At 37.8% G+C, this 21,576-nt stretch overlaps 2 protein-coding genes across 4 annotated transcripts in view; both read left to right on the top strand.

Moving 5' to 3' along the window:
* The window catches only part of LOC109405762 (uncharacterized), a 188,739-nt gene extending 185,877 nt beyond the window's left edge, over positions 1–2,862 (top strand). For 2 of the 3 annotated variants that reach the window (XM_062859531.1, XM_062859530.1), the window contains exons 7-8: positions 1,368–1,777; positions 1,842–2,862. In XM_062859531.1, the coding sequence (XP_062715515.1) occupies positions 1,368–1,777; positions 1,842–2,745 (1,314 nt within the window). In that variant the 3' untranslated portion in view covers positions 2,746–2,862. The remainder of the gene's footprint in view (positions 1–1,367; positions 1,778–1,841) is intronic. The other variant, XM_062859532.1, reaches the window with a different exon arrangement.
* Positions 2,863–14,299: 11,437 nt separating this feature from the next.
* LOC109430495 (glycine N-methyltransferase) overlaps positions 14,300–21,576 on the top strand; it is a 29,680-nt gene continuing 22,403 nt past the window's right edge. The window contains exon 1 of the mRNA XM_019706560.3: positions 14,300–14,493. The gene's annotated coding sequence lies outside the window, so the exon portion shown is untranslated. The remainder of the gene's footprint in view (positions 14,494–21,576) is intronic.

The following is a 21,576-nucleotide window of genomic DNA, read 5'->3' as shown; positions in this document are numbered from 1 at the left end:
CCGCTTCAACAGTGCATCAGAACTTCGGATGCACAAATCTCAAGAAGAAAGCTTCAAACAACAGTACATTTTATTATTCTGCTCTTGCTCACTTGTAATAAGCTTAAAATAAGAAGCTCAGATGCGCTGGTTTTGTTTGTTTGCTCAAAATCGTGAGTAGATGCCAAAGTCGGCCATTGTGGCGGCCATTTTGGGATTCTAACAAGTCCGTCCTTAATGATAAGAGCGTCGCCCTTGTTTCGCTTACTTATATTTGACTGCTGAATCTGATCTCTTCTTCCGCCTTTCCGTTAGGGTTCCAGGGGCATCCCTTTCAGAACAGTGGTGGCTCAACTGAACTGGTGGGGTATCTGGCTCAACTCATGGGCTTTATTGCCTTTTTATTACGGAGCTGCTATTCTCCTGGCCTTGCGAGTGCCAGCGGATAGTTCCTCTTCCGGCGTATGCTTCTGCTGCTGTTTTGAAAAAGCAGTCGCTTTTTTCGTCTTGGTCGGGCTACCAACGAATGCGATGGGCTCACCCAGGTTGCCTTGGGTACCTTCAGCTGTACGAGTTCTATCGCTGCCACTGCACTGTTACCATGAGCTTATCATGGTCTTCTTTGGTCACTAACATCGACTTCTGGAAATTCAGCAAGCCCTGCTTAAAGGTCTTGCTGATATTGCTCTTCGAGAACACAAAGTCGATAATCACATCCAGCTGATGTTCAGTCACTTTCATAGCAGGAAACCTTGTTGGTTTTTGTTGATGGCCCTCGCCAATAACGCTCCCTGCATGCCAGTCGAGATTGTAATGAGGTTCCCTACGCTAGTAGACCTAGTCAACTCACTCCTTGGGTTAGCCTTAGAGACCGTCCATAAAAGACGTAGCTTTTCAGGGGTTGGGGAGTCTCGTCATTTAAGGACGCTCCATTACAACTATCTACGCTATTTTGAATGTCGGTTCCTACGAGAAAATGATCAACCGCGCCAGAACCCTGCAAAACAGCAAGGGAAAAATTGCAGTCCCAAAGTACCACACAGGCTCCGTTAACCATGTTTTAAATCTCCTTGACCATTCATCGGTATGTGTCGCATGGCACCTTTAATTGGGGTTCCTTACTAGATGGACTCTTACCAGCATCTATTGAGCAATTATCAACATGAAAATCTGGGTCACGTTGACCTCAACATCTTACTAGACTTCAGATCTTCAGGATTCAGTTAACATCGAATGGAAATCAATCCATGGCAATTTCAGAACTTGAAATCTATTCTTCAGCATCAAAATAAAATATATTTATGGACGTCCATGAATAACATCACTCTCGTATGGCTAGTACTCTCATGCTCACTGATGTTTATGGTAATTCTTTCTCCAATTTTCAGAGTCAACGCCGCAAGCTGCTGATCGGCGCCAAGGGCCTGAAGAAGGTGTTTCGCTTTGGGAAGTTTCGGAACAAGAAGTCCCTCGGCCGATCGGGAAGTTTCAGTAAAAGCAACAGCGGCAGCAACAGTGGCCGAAGCCAGGGCAGCCAGGGCGAATCGAACGGCAGCTTCATCGACGACGGGGACTCGACGACGGCATGCCGCCGATCGGTCCCGGTCCACCACGGAAAGTCCTCCAAACACCAGCACCATCACCAGGGGAGCGGCGCCCACTCCGACCAACTGTCACTGGATTTTAAGACGGCCGATAAGAAGGATCGATCAAGAATTGGAACAAGTGGTTCTGAAGTTTCAGATGCTCGACATGAGCATACGCTGACGGCGCACCATAATAGGAACAGTTCGAGCGGGTAAGGGTTTTAGGGTTGGTTTACTAGTTGTGTTGTATTAACATGGCATTCGATGTTTTTTCAGATATGTATCGTGTTCGGAGTGCAGCTACGATTCGGACGCGTGCACGTGCACGTCGGCCGATCGGTGCTACTGTAGTCTAGGCGGAGATGACATCAACGCCAAGCTGAACGAAGCGAGCAACCGGAGTTCGCTGCCGAGCTGCAAGAGCGATGAGAAGTGCTACTGTTCGATGGGTGAAACGCAAGGAGAAGACGAAGGATCTACGACATGGTGCGATACGGATAGCTGCATAAGCCATGAGAAGTGTTACTGCCCCACTCGTTTGCAGGGTCAGGTTCAAAAGTGTGCCAACAAACCATCCGGAGGTAAGAACGGAACCGACAAACTGGGCTTGGATTACGAACTGTTCACTGTAGGTGGCAATGGACGAGCGATCAAGGCGTCGGAAGCGCTCAGCGTGAAGAAGACAGTAGAGGTGGCAGCAGTGTTTGCAGACGTCAAACTGAGTCAAACAACAGATATCACAAATTTGAAGAACGATCAACAGCAACAGGAACAGCAGAAGAAGCAGCAACAGCCACATCAGCACAAAGAATCGTCCATCAAGAAACACGCCACGAAGGGTGATCATCACGGTCACAATCATCACCACACGCACAATCACAGCGGTGGTAGTAACAACAGCAACAGCACGCACAGACGCCACGGCGACGGAAAACATGTACATAAGCCCATCCACAAACTGCTGAACAAGAAAGCCCTGGCGGAACCGATTGCGCACAACGAGTACCACTACATTCAGTCCTCCCAGACTGATATGGCAACGAGGAAGCAGCTCGGTGGTGACAAGCGTTCGTCCAAGCGGTCCAACTCGACCAAGTCGGACAATGTGTACCAGGCGATGACGCCTCGAACCGCGCAGCATGGTCCTTCGTTGGAGGACTCCCTAGGTTATCTGCCGTAGGATTTTGTAGTTGTTAGATATCTGAAGGGGATTTTTCTTATGTCGGACAGTAATGGAGCTCACACAAACTGGTTGAAATTGCGTGAAACACGATAGTCGGCGATTTTTCGTGTGAAAATGTGAAAGTTATAGTATTAAGGCAAAAACACTAGATCTTTTATGTCTTCATCAGATGTAGTTTTGTTTTTGCTTTGAATGTCCAGGAGACTTTTCCAGCTGTTTTTGTTGGATACAGTGTTGCCATATTTTTTTTTAATAATTTCAATTATCACTCAAAACGATAAATCTAGTTCTTCAGAGGTTTAGACGAATTACAACTTCAACTGAGTTCATCAGGACTTCCATAGCTATCTGATGATGAACTAGTTGATTCTAGATTTATCCGCTAGGATGCGCTAGTGAGTCTTAGAAATTTTCAAATTTTTGTATTTCAAAATCCAAACTACATAAAAGAATTAACCTATGACACACAAGTCACTTTGGATTAATACGATAGATGTCGCTAGTGAGTCTCCGAAGTTCTAAGCTTCTGTTTCTCAAGGAGTAGACTATATAAGAGAATGGCTATTCGATGATGATGTTGATGTTAGGTTTATCCGCTAGGTGCCGCTAGTGAGTCTTAAAAACTAATCTTTTATACTTCGAGAAGCGAACAACATAAAAACATTTCGTCTTCGGCAAAGTTGATCAAGACATCAAGAGCTATCCTATGATAAACTAGCTGATTGAAGATTTATCCGTTAAATGGCACCGGTCAGTCTTGAAAACTCTTAGATTCTGTATCTCAAGATTTTTTTTTGTTTGTATTAACGTGTATTTTAACTTAAATGCTAATTCTATACTTTCAAGAAGCAGACTATACAAAAGACAATTCGTCTTCAGTGTAACAGACATTAAGGGCTATCCGATGATGAACTAGTTGTTTCTAGGTTTATCCGCTAGATACCGCTAGTGTGTTTAGAAAACTTCTATATCTCGAGAAGCAAACTACATAGGAGAATTTTGTCTTCAGTAAAGTTGATCAGAACAGCAAGGGGCATCTGAACCAGTTGGCCCTAGGTTTATTAGCTGAGTTAAAATTTCAAAATGCCTGTATCTAAAGATTCGTTCTACGTAGAAAAAGTTGATCAAATTTCTGTATTTCAAAATTCATTCTGGACAGGTTCTTATCAGAACATAATTCTCATCAAATGTTAGCCCTTAAAATGTACAAAAGCTTTGGAAAACAAAATATCCTTATGTTCACATTTCACACAAAAAAATCGCCAGCTATCAAGTTTTTCCTATTTCAACCTCTGACTGTTCAAGGGTTTCCGAATTTATTGCCCTTACGTGTACGTTTAAGAGAAAAATCCTTTAAAAAAACTATTTTTAGAAATACTTTCACATTTCATTTCACTGTATTCAGAATGACAAAAAGAATCTTTTTTCCTGAAAGTAAACGGTGTTCTCCCCCAACTTGGATGCGGAAGTCCAACGCAGCTAGCTTCCCACCCAGGTCCTCAGTTTACTCTCAGTGAAGAATATGCTTTTGCTATACTCATTACTTTGTTTCCCCTCCCACTCCACTAGAATAAGGCATTAAGCAATAATACCTAGTTACTAAACTTTTGTTTCGTCGTCGTTATCGCAAGCAAATCGCACGCACAAAATCAAACGAAAGCATTTATATTCCCTTTGAAAATCAAAAGTGGCGATGAATGATGAACAACACAAACTAACAAAATTTGGTGGCAGCCTCCATGTATTAGGAGTATAAGCTTATGTTGTATAAATTTTATTATTGCGATGCGTAAACACACTGAAAGACGCGAGACATGAACAAAAAAAAAGAATTCAGACCGCGAAGATGAACGATAAGAGGAGAACTATCTACGCGCGAGTAGAGCGCCCTCGAACGAGATGAGCGCGTGGCGATTTCAATTTCATAGGCGAATCGGTGCGCGGCCTTTCGCGATAATAGTAAATGTTATGTCTTAGGTTACGATGTGCTCAAAATTGAGGAATAAGATTTTAACTACATACGTGTGCAATACGTAAGACTTGTGCGGGGCTAGAGCCCAGAGAAGATGAAACTGAAAAGGGATTGATTTGAAGAAAATACAAATCAGTAGAAGCTCAAAGTTTGCAATCAGTAGAACAGGTCTAGAAAAAATATGTGAGTTTGAACATGAAGGATATTGAATTCAATATGATTAGTTAATAACATTGTAACAATCCCTGAATGCCAGAGGGACATGTAAAAAGACAACATGGTATACCAAAGCTATATCCAAATATGATATATCCCATCCCAGTTCTTCTGAAATCCGATCCGATCCGATATCTCTCAAAGTCCTTTGAAGGATTTTACGACGCAGACAACCAGGAGTCGCATAAGGATGCACGTCGTACATCGTATAAAGTACTATTTTAAGTCACTGTGTTATGTACGGCAGAGGGCCAATTTTAGTAGCATATGTTGTTATTTTTTGAACTAATTTAGATGTATCTGTTAAAGTCGTATAAGAATATAAATCAAATTTTATAAGGTATGACTACATCGTAGTAATCGATGTTCTGATGAATTATTGCGATGAACTTAAGACTGAGTAGTCCATCATCTGAAACGGCAGCCATCTTAGATATGCCGCTCGAAATTTCAAAGTGATAAATATCAGCCACCAAAGCGCATATTCGGAAGAAAAATTGTCATCCTATATGCTTGCTTGCAATGAGTGTGATGATACCTACTACGTGGCTGCAGAATTCTCTGTTTTTTTATCACTTCAACAGCAACGCGAATATTCATTAAAAAACAAAAAGTCATTGATCCCCATGAGAGCTCAGTCATGCATCATATCACCTTAACTTATGCACATAGGCGTGAGAGCGAACTCGCAAAGTGTCAAATGAATTCACATTATTGCGTATTGCGACGATTATACGGCTTTACTTGGTACTTTTCTTATTTTTTATCATTTTAACTCACATTGATGTACGAATGAAATCGCAAAAATATTTAAAAAAAAACTCGTAAAAGTCTGCATGCAAACTCGCATAATCAAGAATCATTAATGTTGACATAATGCGATTTGATATGTGATAACAACAAAAGAGGTGCTGTTTGACTGCGAACAGCAATCATTATGGTTACAAAGTCATTAGTTTCGTTTTTTCTGCCCCGATAACACTAGTTTACAGCATTTTTGAACTCGGTATGCTGATTATCATTTTTGGTATAGAATTATGCACTGAGTTCGAAAACGCGAAAGAACAAAATTACAGTAGAGCGGAAATTTTTTCGACTTTCCATACAAGGTTGATGATTTGAAATCGATTTTTGTTCTATTTTTAAGCAAAGTCGCTTACTTCAAACATCCCATTCTCCGTAATCAATGCTCCGATTGAGCTGAAATTTTTACTGTAACTCGCCTACATATGAAATGTCAATTAACGTCGAGAAAGAATTTTTAAATTGTTTTTTTTTTTTCTAATTGAAATAAATACATTTCTTCACATTTTTTTGGGAATTTTGCTAAAATTTAAAGAGATCTTTCCAAAAACTCGCCCGTATCTTGAATTTTATCAATCTGACGCAAAACCTGTATTCAGATGATCGAATGGTATTGTATTCAGCTTTTAATTTATGGAAAAAGTTTTGAAATTGGTTGAAGAAAACGCAATATATTTGAATTTTAGTAAATTACATATTTTGAAAAGTTTGGTCGTTGACAGAAGTTCACGGCTTTCGTTTTATTTTGTCAACTAGTGTAATCAATAATGTAGCGCTAGCGCGAGAGGGGCGGTGAAAGTTGTGTGGGAAATCACACTTTGTCGTTTATAACTTCGAATAGTCTGCCAAACTTGAGTCATGAATTCAATCACTGAGAGGCAATAATTGTGTTTTTTTTTTTCGAATATTAAGTCGCATAAGATGCCATATTACATCGTAATTCGTAATACGCATACGGCACTTATTCTGAATCTACCGATAAAAGTACACATAATATGGCCAAAAATTTCATTTTACGTGCAAATTTTCAGCAGGAGTTCCTCCTGAGATTATCTCTAGAGTTCTAGGAGTTTTTTTTCTAGGAATAGCTCCTGGGATAAGCTATGAAAACCGATCATAGTCCCGGTACATACAACATATTTGGTAAATTGAACGAAAAACTCTGAAAACTGTTTGGAGAAATTCCGGGAGGAACTATGAGCGAATTCCCACGTGGATTTCAAATAGAAATCCCAGAAAACTTTGTAAAAGTAACTACTGGAAGAACATTTGCTGAAACCTCGCAGAAATCCTAGAAGAAACTGTTAAATAAAACTACTTAGGAAATTCCTGAAGAAACTTTCGATAAACTTTAAAAGGATTTCCGGCGAAAAACTCTGAAAGCAAACAGGGAAAACCTCCAGAAGAAATCTTGGAAGGTACAAACGTACCTGAAGAGACTTCGTGAAAAACTCCTGCAGAAATCATGAGAGAAACTCGGGAATTGGAATCTCAGGAACAACTCTCAGAAATCTCAGAAGGATCTCTCGGAGCAAATTCGGGAAATTCTCTGGATGGAATCTTTAGAGAAACGCTTGACGAAATTCTAAAAAGTTCAAGGAATAACTCCGGAAGAAATCGCAGGAATAATTTTGTGAAAAACTGCGAATGAATTTAAATAAGAAATTGTGGCGCAAATTCGAAGAGGAATTCTGGAAGGGATTTTAAAAAGAATTCTAGATAAAATTTTGAGTGAGAAGCCTATAGAAATTTTAGAACGAATTCTGGATAGATTTTCATCAAAATCCTGAAAAAAAATCTTTTAAAGGATTCCCACAACCTGAAAAAGTTATTGGGATGACAATTTTTTTTTTCAGAGTTTATCCATCCTAATGGCGAAAAAATTCAAAACAATTTTACACGAATTATTCTAGGGGAAATTGTGTATTTTCGGTAGTTTTGTTCTCTTCGTCATGGGGTTTTTCTTGGAAGCTGTTGAACTCAAAGTTGGACCCAAATCTTTCCCTACCTAGCTGAGTTATTCGACCAAGTTTCAGGAAATTTAATCTTAAGGGTGCGCTACATCAAACTGCAATAACGGATCAAACTGCAAAGATTTCAGGAAAATCCTAGAAAAACACATTGAAAAATACGTTACGTTTTTTTTTTTTTTTAAGAGTAATCTCAGAGGACTTGCAGAAGGAATCCCCAGAGTAATTTCTGGAGGAATGATTACTTGTGCAGGAATTTACAGGAGAAATTTTGAAAACATTTCCACAGAAATTTTTGGAGACATTCCGAAAAATCCTCTGTGGAATCATTGAGGAAACTTTAGGAGGATTTCACGGGTCAATATATGGAGCCATTGTTGGAGTAATTTCCGGAGGAAAAAAATAAATTCTTTTAACTTCTTTAAAAAATCTGGAGGGTTGCCTTAAATTATTTAAGGAAAATTTGTAGAGGAAAAAATGAAAAAAATCATCGCTGATTTTTATGAGAAAATTCTCAAAGGAGTCTCCAAAGGAATTTCTTCAGAATTCCTCGGATGAACTTCTGAAAAAGTTTTCGAATAACTTTCGTTAAAAATTTGAAGCACTTCTTAAAGGAAATTTATAAACGATGTTTTGGGTAAATTTTTGGGAGAAATTCTCAAAAAAAAAAATTAAAAAAATCTGCGCAGAATTTTTTTGAGAATTTCTAGGAGGAGCTTTTTGAGGAATGTTTGGAAGATTTCCAGAAAGATTATATTGAGGAATCTTTTTAAAAATCCCTTCACAGGAATGCCTGATAGCAATTTCGAAGGAATTTATAGGGGAATCCTAGGAGAAATGTATAAATTTATGTCCATATAGAAAATTCTGGAGCAATTTAGAACAACCCCCGGTGAGATTATTATTATTATTGAAGACATTTTTGGGAAATTCTTGGAGGAATAAAATGATAAAATAAGACTTTCATTGAGGATTTTTCGTACAACTTTGGAGGATGTTTCAGGAATTTCTGAGGGAATCCTCGGAGATTTTTTTTTTTTAAATCATTGGTAGAATCCACGACGTTTTTCAAAGCTATTTTTGGACATACATTCAGTGAACTTTCGGGTAGATTTTGTTAATGCATCCTCGGCTGAATTACTGAAGATTTTTAATAGAAAATCTCTAGAATGAAAAAATGCTACGAGAAACGTTTGAAGATTTTGTTGGGAAAATTTTGGGCAAATCCTCGAAGTAATCCATGTAGGTATTATCTAGAAATTCTTACTGCAATATTCGAAGTAACTTCTGGATGAAACCTTAAACCTCGAGCGATCGCGCTGTTGTATTTTTAACAACACGTTGGAAAAACCTCGCTTTATGTGTTCGGCATTAGCGTGGTGCTGGCGGTGGTGGCCAACCGCGTGAGTTACGGAAGACTAAAATAAAACCTTGGATGAACTCTTAAACAAATCTTTGAATGAATTACCAAAGACATCATCTATGCGTTTCCTTGAGTGAACCTTACAAATAAAATTGGAAATACTTATGGGGAAGTTCTTGGGAAAACCTCAACAGAGTTGGAAAAGGACATCTTGAGTAATCTCAAAGAAATTCTTGGTAAACAAAGCTTATACGAATTCCAAGGGAAATCTTAGCGGTCATTCTTAACCCTCTAATACCCAAATTTTTGATTTTGATCTAAATATCATGTTTCGTCATCTAAAATCGATTTAAACATGTTTTGGAAGATGATTCTTTTTAATTCTCGATTTTGTGAATTTCAGTTTTTGATTTTTCCAATTTTTATTTTTGAACACCCCCACACTTTTATATTTTTCCTGGAAGCCAATTTGGGGAACGGATTTTTTGAGATGAAAACATTTTGAGATTTTATGATTATTGTTGAAATATTATTATTTTAATTTTTTTTCATACAAAATTTTATTTTCCGTGTAATTTTAAGGAAAATAATTTTAAAGTGTATTCGATTCCCTTAAACTATTTAACAAGGATAGAATGATTTGGGAAAAAATTAAAATATGTTAATTGTAGCGATTCAATACAAAATAAACAATGACTTCTAAAAGGTGACTAAAACATCAATTTTTCAATGATTTTTATAAAATGTAAAAACGTCTTAAAATACACCAAAAACCATTTTGAGATATACAGAACAGTCCTTAATAACAGCCAAAAATATAAAAAAAACTGATTTTCCACGAAACAAAAATTACAAAAATGCTCAAACTATACCCCGTCTAAAGGCGGGATTGGGTATTAGAGGGTTAAAGAAACTTCAGCCAAATCTGCCGGAGTTACTGAGTCAAACTTGTGAAGTAATTCATGGGGTAAAATCTGAAGAAGTCCTGATTGGAGGAATTTCTACACAATATCGAAGAGAAATTAAAAAAAAAAAACAAAAAAGCTGATAATGAGATACTCGAATTTCTATAGGCAACTCAAACAAATTCTTAAAATAATAACTTTTAAAGTTGGAACAACAAAAATGAATAGAATGATAAATCTTTAGGATCAGTTACAGAATGTATCATTAACTGTTTTTAAAGTTCTCAAAAAAAGTTTTCGGGAATGACCCGAAAATGTTCCTTTATTTTTAGAAAAAAAAATCTTAAAAAATCTTAAAATTGTGATATTCTAGAATTTTAATAAAAGTCTCACATGAATCGGCAACAATCTGCCATATTCATGTGAAGAACCTTTTCAACCTTATTTATTAGGAGTTCATCATAGATTCATTTGCAATTAAGACATTGCCAAAGTCCTCAGTAGAAGCCCAGATAATCGAAAATTTCCACAAAAAAAAAAGATTGTGAAATATTAACAATGAGTTTACCGAATATATATTATCAAGAAAAAATTGCTTAAGTTCAAGGATTTCTTCAAATTTATCGATAAACCTGCAGTGAAACATATCAACGAAAAGTAAAAAGTTTGATAATATAAGAGAAATATAAGGAATTAGGTTGAATTTGTCAAAAGGTTTTATTAGGAGCTCCGCTTAAATCTGATCCATGAATCCAGTTTCCAGAATGTATAATTTTCCGAAAATCGGTTGCGCGAAATGTCATTTGTGCAGAAGTAAATATCTCTTATTTTGTTTGCTTAGATATCGCGGAGAATGATCTCCTCAGGATGTATTTGGGTAACGTTTCTCCGTGAAATGGAGCCCTTACAAGCAGAGTTCTGAGTAATCGAATTCTCGAAAATATGTCACTATTTTCCACTTAGGGACCATTCATAAACCACGTAGACTTTTTGGGGGGAGGGGGGGGTCTGGCCAAAGTCTACGCTCCATACAAATTTCAAAATTTTTGTATGGACGAAAGTCTACGAGGGGGGAGGGGGGGGGTCTGAGATGGCCAAAATTTGGTCTACGTGGTTTATGAACAGCCCCTTATACAATATTTAATTTGTTTTGCTCCCCTCCCTTCCAAAATCCCAAAATATTGAAGGTGTGGGGGAGGGTTAACAGCATGACTGTTTATGGATCTAGTTTCAATGGAAAAATAATTTACAAGCAATACTGTTTCAAAAGTGAATACAATTTTTCATTTTTCAATACTTTTCTTATTTAAAGTTTTAGTTCTTTATTGATATTTCTCGCCCTCCACCTCGTATCATATGAGAGGGCTGGGACATAATAAAAATTTATAAGCATCGGTCTTATAAATTATTTTTCAGACATTATTCTAAAAAAACTAGAAACTTCAGTTTTTGGAAAAAAACCTAAAAATTTCTCCATGGAGAAAAAAATTGGAAAATTCAGAAATTCTTAAATTTTGCAGAAAATACTAGAACAAATTCCACCAGATATTCCTCTAGATGATAGTGGATGATAGTGGAACTTCTTCAGGAATTCTTCTTCAAAATACCCAAGTATGTTTTTCCTAAGGCTATGAAATCTTTCATTTTTTTGTTGAGGAATATCTGCCCAAGTAACACACTTGTCACCGAAGAGTCACGGCGGCGCAGCTTTTTGTTGCGCAGAAGTTACTGTGACTTACTTCTAGCAAGTAAGTGTTTATTTGTTAGAAGTAAGTCACAATGACTTATGCGCAACAAAAACCTGCGCCGCCGTGACTCTTCGGTGACAAGTGTGTTACATGGGTGATTTATTCAGGATGTAATTATTAGAATTTATCCAAAATATTTCCCATAAAATTCAACAAAAAGTACCATCACTTACTGCAAAGATTGTCAGCATCTTTACCTCGTATTACCGAGTGAGTTTACAACAGATGTGTCTCAAATGATATTTAGCAAATTTGACATCCTCTAGAAAATGTTCGTTCTCATTGTGGTAAATCCATACATACTTCTCTCGAAGATTCTCTTGGAAGTTTCACAATTTCTTCAAAAGATATTTTTCAAAATTTCCGCAGCCAAACGCTTTGATGTTTTCAAAACATCCTCAGAAATGCGTATTTTGACGTATTGTACGTCGAATACCTTGTCGAATACTGCAACCCACTACTTCATATGCAAAAGCCTTAATCAACAGTAGTGAACAAAAATATTTTTTTGAGAAATCCATAGTTTTCATTGAGTAAACCTTTTCATTTGAAGATGTAGTCCTATCATCAAACTAGAGAGGGCCTAGATATGGAATAGCTTTCGATAGATGGTAATAGATCCTAGGTAAAAAAGGAAATATTTGAAACATTCGTGGTCGTACAACGATACGGTGTGCAGAGAATTAAACAGTAAGATCTTACCAAGTTCCATGTCATAGGACGATCAAGGGTGCCATTTCTTACCCAGAAAATGTACCCATTGCCACTGAATTAAATTCCAACCATCGTGCAACAATAATGAACAATGTCACAATCAGAATTTGTTATGACAACCCAAACAATGCGGCAAAGGTTTGTCGCAACCTAACATGATAATAATCGTGCACAGCGAGTGAAAAAAAAATCAAGACTTGGTAAACATTTGCTTCAAGTTACTAGAACATTTGAAGGACAAGTAATTTTCTGAAATCTTCAAAGATGGCGAAATTGATATTAAATCATTAAAGCAAGATTTTTCTTCTTCTTTATGGCTGGATTTTCGCATTGGAACTTGGCCTGCCTCCAAGAACACTAAGTTGTTCTTAGAGCACTTCCACAGTTATAAATTGAATTGAATTATTTATTTGCCTGCCATTGCATGAATTTGTGCATTGTGTGGGCAATTACAATGATACACTATGCCCAGGATGTCGAGAAAACTTTCTCGACCGGAACGGGAATCGAACCCGCCGTCTCTGGATTGGCGATCCATAGTCTTACCCACTAGGCCAACTGGAGACCCAAAGCAATATTTAATGGATCTGAATATTAAAGCTTGCTTTACAGGTTTAAATAATATTCATAAATTTTAAATATTCGTCATGTTCAAACTCGCTTCTCTTACAGTAATGTGCAATACAAAGTAACTTATCCGATGATTGAAATACTGCAACAAATCATATCCATATATGGAGAAACTCAACATACAACTATGCCATGATGTTAAACTTATTTGCAACTATACCAATTGACTTCACAAATAAACAGCAATAACAAACTTGTGTCTATTACATGAAAACAAAGTCCCAAGAAGGCAACCCCAGTAAAAATACCATCTACATTGATTATCGGACCGCTACTCGTAGCACTAGGCTTCAGTAAGTAAAACAAATCGAATCACCTTCGGTATTTTCGAAAAACAAACGGTGCAATAATAAACACCCAAGAATTCCGCAAAGACAACAAATGTGCAATCACACTAACCTGTTATAACAACCTAGTTGTAGTTGTAGCTGTAGCTGTAACTGTAACTGTAACGCTAGCTAATACGACACTAAACATGTATTTCTCCGGACGCGGAACAACACGTTCAACAACAAATTGCAATACTTTTTTTATGATTGACTAGAGTAAAATTTATTATGTAATAAAGGAAACCCCAAATGCAAATAAACTTAGAAACAGGTGTTTCATTTCATCATCTTTCCGGAGACGAGGTTCCTCCTTTCTGCATGAAGATGTGTTATCAACGCGTCTGGAGCAACTAGGTCTTGTATGTTTTTTTGGGAGATCGGTTGAAAATGAGATTAGCACTGCGAAAACAAGTTGCTGGGCGTGAGACGATTATAATAGGGTTGTGCGATATTTAGAAAGAGAAAAAAAAACGGAAAACCATTTCATTATTCTATTATTTTCTACGATAAGTAAAAGCAATTTTACCAATAGTTTTGAATTTTCCAAAACATCAATTTATAAGATTTTGTCCTCCTATTTATATTCGGCTCAACCCAACTTTCCTATCGCACATCCCTACGGTAAAGTGAACCAACTGATAAGAGAACAGCGATGACTCGGATGAAAACCAAGCCCCATCCTTCGGTTTAGGAATCCGTTCCTTAATCAGTTCCCGATTAATAACCGTCGAACAGCAAAACAGCCTTATCATCGTGATGGGGCGATACCGTGGAGTCAGCTTATTTGCCGATCCCATACACATGTATGGGATTTCAGGACACAAGCTCACTCGATCCTTCGAAACAGTTCAGCATCCAGCTACGGTTTTGCAGATAGTACAAAACGGCACATTTTGGTCGCCTGAAACGACAATAAGCCGGAGGCAATAGCCGTGAATCGAACGAGATTGGGCGCGTGCGATCATACAGCAGAGACGTTTGTGCGAATATATTGTAATTAAAATTTTCGGGAGCCACGCAGCCAGTTGACGATCGCGTTTCCGCAGGAACGGTAGTTCTCCTCCATCAGGACAAAGTTGAATTTTTAAAGTAAGGTGAGTTGTGGTTTTTGGGAAAGGTTAAACTTTCTAAAAAGTTAAAAGAAGATATAATAGTGAGGTGGGTAATACGAGTAAAATGAATAACAGTGAAAACTTGGAATGTTATTTGCGCGATAAATGTAGTGCGACTTTCGTATTTGAAGTAAGAATGATGTTTATACAACAAAACTGTACAAGTGTAATAGTGTAATGTAATAACATTTCTCAACCATATCTTCGGCCAGGTTGGGATATTGGATCTTCCATAGTTCGGGTCAAAAAGTAGCTGCGGATATGCTTAAAGTAACGTACGCTGAAGGCTTTCGGATCCAATTTCGAGAAAAGGATAGTAAATTTTCGAAAAACTGTTGTTTTACTACTACCGTAAACTGTGAAGCTGCTTCTTGTTCAGTAGACAAAAAGAATCAAAATTTCTATTATTACAATTAGGGTTTTGACCAACCCTTAATAGGGTCTTGTACCATTTGGGCAGGTGTACCTATTTTGGGCACTTGCAAACCGATTGATTTGAAATTTTGTACAAAATTAGGCACGCACAGTATCTAACACTGTACAAAAATTCAAATCAATCGGTTTGAAATTAACTTAGTTATAGCGGCAAATGCCCAAAATAGGAACACCTGCCCAAATGGTACAATACCCTAAATGCTGGAGTTTGGAACCTCATTTAAAAAAGCAAAGCTCATCAGTTTGATTTTTGTTTTTGGAAACTCGGTCGCCATTTTGTCATAATGAACAATAAGAGCTGGATTGTAGTACTTGACATGGTTGGGTTTAGATCGAAGTGATTTTGAGCATGAAGATGGTTGTATATTCACGACGCTACTTGGGAGCCGTTCATAAACCACGTGGACTTTTTGGGGGGAGGGGGGGCCTGACCAATGTCTACGCTCCATACAAATTTCAAATTTTTTGTATGGACAAAAGTCTACGAGGAAAGAGGGGGGTCTGAGATTGACAAATTTTGGTTTATGAACAGCCCCTTACTGCTTACTTCAGTCCTGCGCACCCACGGTGATGCAGAAAGCCGAAAAAGGATCTCCGTCCTGGACGGTTGCACGCCATCGCCATGACCTGTGGCCAGGTCAAACTTATATCGGCTTTCGTCATTTCCTTGTTGAGACTGCACCGCCATGAACTTTTGGACCCGCCTCTCCTACGACGTCCTGCTGGGTTCCAGTCCAACGCTTTCGATTATATCGACGGTCGAGCTAGGCGTTTGAGATCCAACTATGAGTCGACCGTGCACGAATTATGTACCACAGGCATACATTGATTAGGACCTGCAGCTCTTGAGTGTTCTCCGCTGATACACAGCAGGTTTCATTGGCATACAGCAGCACAAATTTTACGTTTGAGTTGAGCATTCGGTTTTTGATGCGTCGACTAATCTGATTGCTCTTCCGTACATTTCTTAAACTCGCAAGAGCAGCCCTTGATGATAGAACCTGCTGCCGAGGAGTGATCATCGAGCTTCCTCTGCATATCAGAGCGCCGTTGAGCTAGGAGAGCAACGTCATCAGCAAAGTCATTTAGGTGCTCCATGGTAATGGGTGCCACAGCAACCCACGATCTGGTTCCCGATCAATCGCATCTACCAAGATCTCGTCGATTACGATGCGGAACAGTAGCGATGATAGTATATATTTTTGCCTCACTCCTGCAACGACCCCGTTATGCAGTACTCTGCATGAAAATGCCTTGTTCTGTGCTTCAATGAGGCTGAGGATTTTCTCGGGGACAGCTTTGCGCCCGCCAATTATCGCATACAGTCAGGTCACCCTTTTTGGGCACCTTTACTAAGACGCCTTGCATCCAGTCGGCCGGAATCGTCGCGCCCAGCTAACACAAAGTCTTATTTATGATGTTACATAAGATGCTAAAGTTGAGGCCATACGCGTACATGCTCCCATTTACCTGCGTGTAAAGTGTACGTATATCGCCTCCACTTTAGCATCTTATAGAACATCATATACGATCGTGTGTTTGCTGGGCGGTTTCCCATATGTTGCAGAAAAAGTGATGCAGCAGTTGAGCAAAGATACTACAGGGTCAGCTTTGAGCATCTCGGCTGATATGCGATCAACCCCCGGGGTTCTGTTCGATGTCATGCTACGGATAGCAGTCAGCGTTAAACAGCCCTACCCTAGTTAAGGCTTTAAAGCATAAATCTTCCATAAAAGGCCGACGATAGGTTTACATTGCTTCACAAGCTGGAAATGTGAAATCAACGAAATGGTCCACACACAGTTACAAAATTGTTCTCACGTTGTACACGCAATAACACTCGGTACCAAATCAACTTAATCAATGAAGAACGAAACATGCGAACATACCGCTATTTCCCACCATTAAACGAGATAGATGACCATTGTGTGCTGAAACGATTATCCAATGCAATCATATCAAAATCTTAAACTATAGAGATTGATTTGTTCCAGATACCCGGACTGATGAACATTGATAATATGATCAAGAGCAGTCTATGCTGGCAGTTGTTACATAGTTGTGTAGTCAAAGTGTCGTGCGGATATTAAGCTTGAACATGCTGAGGGTGACTGGTTACGACTCCCGGTCGGTCCAGGAAATTTCCGTAATGGAAATTTCCTTGCTTTTCTGGGGTATAGAGTATCTTCGTGCCTGTCACACGATATACACATGCAAAATGGTCGTTGGCAGAGAAAGCTCAGTTAATAATTGGGGAAGTGGTAATGTAATAGAATACACATTGATAAGCAGGCGTAAGCCAGGAATTTATTTAATTGATTTATTGATCAACGGGATAACATTGATCTGAGTGGGCTTTCAAATAAAATGTTCAAACGAAGCTTATTCAATTAACCCTTATGTGGCCGACAGGGTACTCGGGTACCCAGCACCCATTTAAAATACACGGTGTAGAAAAAAGCAAAAAATTTGTCGGACACATAACGGTTAATTAGTTTCTGCACACGAATAGTTTTTTATCATCTGCTATGCTACGAAATGACAGAATTCATTTGGAAAAAATTGAATATCCTGTGTTTTGGATGACAACAAGATACATTTTCAAACAATTTTATTTGGCATGAATGCTAGAAACAGCATGTGGTTGGAAACAGGCGTTTTGCTCAAACAGCATCAAATTAGGTAAGGGGCCGTCCATATACCACGTGGACAACTTGGAGGGGGGAGGGGGTTCGAGAAAAGTCCACGCTTGTCCACGGAGAGGGGGGTAGGGGTTCGTCAAATGTCCACGTGGACAACATTGCCATAAGAATTAAGAAACAAAGATTTACAAACGAAATCAATTATGTCGCATTATTAATGAGATTTTCTTCAACAACAGTTCTTTGCATTTTATATTACTATACATTGTTTTTTATTTGGACGTGACTTCTTCAAGGAAAAAAATCATGGTATTGACTCATCGACTAATTTGTTTAAAATTATCACAACTTCTAATTACTTACTTTGTTCATCGAGGAATAATCCGGAGATTTAAAATGGAGTATAGACCATGCAAATCTTGGTGTTTCCGTCAGAGGGTTTTCATTGAAGTTCTGTGTGAATTTCTCGAAGTTTCATATCAAATTTTGTAAACTTCTCCGAAGTTTCAAAATACATGTGAAGATTTGCAGGTTTATCTTGATCATTTTTTTGAGCTTCCTTTAAAATTTAAGATGTTTCTATAGGTTATTGAAGTCTAAATCTCAGTAAAATAATTAAGTTTCGACTATACTCTATGCATTTTTGAAAAGTTGCTGTAATTCTTGTTTTTGTAAGATATTGAGAAACATAATCTTATCTCAACAAAAATTAAAAAAAAAACTTTATCTCAAGTTAAGTTAAGATTCTTAACACAAAAAAAAACCTTTTAAAAACCACCGTCTTCAACCAGAGATTGAACAGACTGAGCAATCACTTACATTAGGCGATGGACATCACACGAAACACCCAGTGGGGAATTTTCCGATTAACGAAAAAAATTTCACCAACTGGAGCGGGAATCGAACCCATACTCCCACAAACATTAAGCTCAATTAAAAACAATGTTGAAAACTTGTAGCTACCTATTTTGTTCCTCTTTGAGAAAGACTTTAAAATGAAATCACTCAAAAAGTTTTCTTCCTGTTTTTTTTTTATTTTTTGATGTTGTTTGTATTTTATGTAACTCTATAAAATATTCGTTATTCTTAAAGTAGTTAATTATTGGTATTTTAGGCAATGTTTACGAAGAAAAAAGAAAACATTATTCAAAAAAAAACTTCAAAATGAATTTTCCGTTTATTTTAGGAATATAACAAAAAATCATTTTTTTTTTCGGAAGTCCACGTGGACATTGGGGGAGGGGGGTAGGGGTCAATGAAAAGTCCACGCTTGTCCACGGGGAGGGGGGAGGGGATCAAAAACCATGAATTTTCTGTCCACGTGGTATATGGACGGCCCCTAAGGATGCTTTACTGCATCATTGCAGAACGGAGTACAATTCTACTGTGCTGTTAAAGAAACAAGAAATGGAGAAAACAAGAACACAATTTTCCAATGTTTTGCTCAAACAGCATCAAATTAGACAAGGAATCATAATACCCACGGTTTTTCTACCATTTCTTAGCAGAAACGGAGAATTCACCTTCTCACCATACTAAAATTCAGCTCATTACTACAAATCTAGTGCTTCACCGATCGTTTCCTATTGGGAATCGTGAAACTCGCTGTTTGACCATTTTCAGGTAGCTTGAAAATGGCTCTTCCAGTCTTGACAAAAATCAAATAGGGTCAAGTGGGGCAAGATGCCATTTTTCAAACTTTCATCGTTTTTAATGATATTTAGCCTCATATGTTAGGCTTTCAAAGTGGTAACAGAAACTAGACAATATTTGCTCAATACTTCAGCAAAACTATTCACTAAACTATTGCATTTTCATCAATTTTTAGCGATTTCAAAAACTGGTTTGAAAAACGGAAGTGGTGCAAAAAGACCATCTGCCATGGGGTAAGATGCCACTTCATGAAAACATTCAAAAATTACGTTCCTCAGTTTTCGGGCATTTCCTACTCCTTTTCTCCCCTCTGCCCCGCTTCTTTTATATACTCAATGAACGGAGTGTTACCACACTCCCCGCAAAACGATGACCGTCATATTTGAATGACCCCTAACATGGAAAGCGTAGTCATCAGCAACCATGCGCCCCCATGTGTGCCTCAATCTCGTTGGAAACACTTGGCTGGTAATAAAATCACTAGAAAACCTTAATTGCAAGCACGAAAAACCGGAAGTTGCCAATTTTCACTGGGAAATCAAGAGATTTTTCGTGGGTTTGGTGGCCTAGCTTCTAGAAGAATGTTCGATGCAACCATATCTTGACACCATTCACCTATAGTAATGATCAAGTCCCATTCAGGAATGATTTTATGAGTTGGGCCATTTTACCCCACCTTGGCATTTTGGGCTTTGTTCCCCTACAGCTATTTAATCAGGACATTTTCAAGCTAAAATCTATCACAGTCGAATCCAAAAAGTGACATTTTCAGGTAGAGCCGTAGCGTAGCTTCGTGGCATCCTTGGCTAGCACCCAAATAAACGCCCTACATCAACTGACCAGCGGTTCTCAAACATTTCCAGCTTGCGACCCACTTTTAATTATAATAAACCTTGGCGACATAAGTTACGTAGGAAAGTGTGGACAAAATTTTGAATGAATACTTTTGATCGCTTATCCAATATTTGGTTGGTATAAGCTGCTTTACATCGAACTTATTCTTAGAAAGGTTGACTTTTTATTTACAGCACTTTTTTCGTATTTTGAAACAAGTCAAAACTCGATTCAAAAAAGATCGAAAAAGCTAATAGGAAGAACACGCCGCGATATAGGCATACCCCTATGAACGGAGTGCGAATTCCGAAAAAGCTACTGATCGATAGAACTTGTGATGAAAACAGAACAATACATAGGGGGTGCCTGAAACTTTTGCCAGTCATGGTAAGGTGGTATGAACTACCAAACAAGCCGACCTGTTTAAAAGCACAGTTCGTACGGCAGAAGTTTCACGCATTCGATGTATTTGTTCAATACATGGCCTACTTGCCTAATTTCACCTTCTTGTTCGCAACCTAGCGAATACTATCATATCTATGTATCAATTCATTATCCACTTTGATCTCTACTACCTTATACTATGAATAGAAAAAGACCGATATAGCCATAAAATTATCAAGTTATTAATAGAATACGGTCGATAAAACAGAAAGTAATTTTCAAGTAATTAGATTTAGTGGCTTTTCTGTCACTAATAAAAATTAAACCATTTCGGATCCACTATAGCACAAACCAGATTTCAGAAATTCTTCCACAGTTTTATCACTTCAAGTCATGCTATTTTTTATTCTTTTTTTTCGTGCATAAGATTTAGGATTTATCAAAAAGATCCAGCCCAAAGTGGGAACATTTCAAAAAGAAGTTTTATAATTCTAATAATTATAATTTTTAAAATTATTTTATCTGTATTTTATTTGAGTTACCGATTCAGCTGCTACGATTTCGGTAAAAGTTCAGATTACCGAAATTTAACTAAGATTTTGTCAAGTTAACTTGTATCTATAATTCGATAAAACATACAGATAATTCCGTCGAGAACAAATACCAAAGTTTATTGTTTTTTTTTTGTCGAAAACTGGTGTGATTTTTTGGCTGATTTTTGATATTCTTAGATTTTTACTAAAAGTGTAGCTACTTGGCTTTGCATTATATTTTGACCGTGTAAATCCAACTTAAAATACTCACTGATAGCACCACCTTGAGCTTATATTTTTTGAACATATGGGGAAATCCTCAAAGCAGACTGTCTCTAGACTTAAACTCATAATAAAAAAAAAGTTCGGATAGAACCAAGGAGAAACCTCATTTCCAGAAACAATTCTGCTGACTCCCTAAGACAATATTTGTAAATTTTGAAAAGAGCTGACAATATAATTAAATATAAGTTAAAGAAGATTGTTAATCGCTCAAACCTTCGCGATCTACCAGGGGGTCATGACCCATAGTTTGAGAAACGCTGGACTAATGCTCATTTTTTAAAAGTGTTAACACATTTACC

This window comes from Aedes albopictus, chromosome 3 (assembly GCF_035046485.1).
Source record: "Aedes albopictus strain Foshan chromosome 3, AalbF5, whole genome shotgun sequence".
Classification (NCBI taxonomy): domain Eukaryota; kingdom Metazoa; phylum Arthropoda; class Insecta; order Diptera; family Culicidae; genus Aedes; species Aedes albopictus.
The sequence above is the reverse complement of the archived record's forward strand: the minus strand, read 5'-3'. Positions and strand labels throughout refer to the sequence as shown.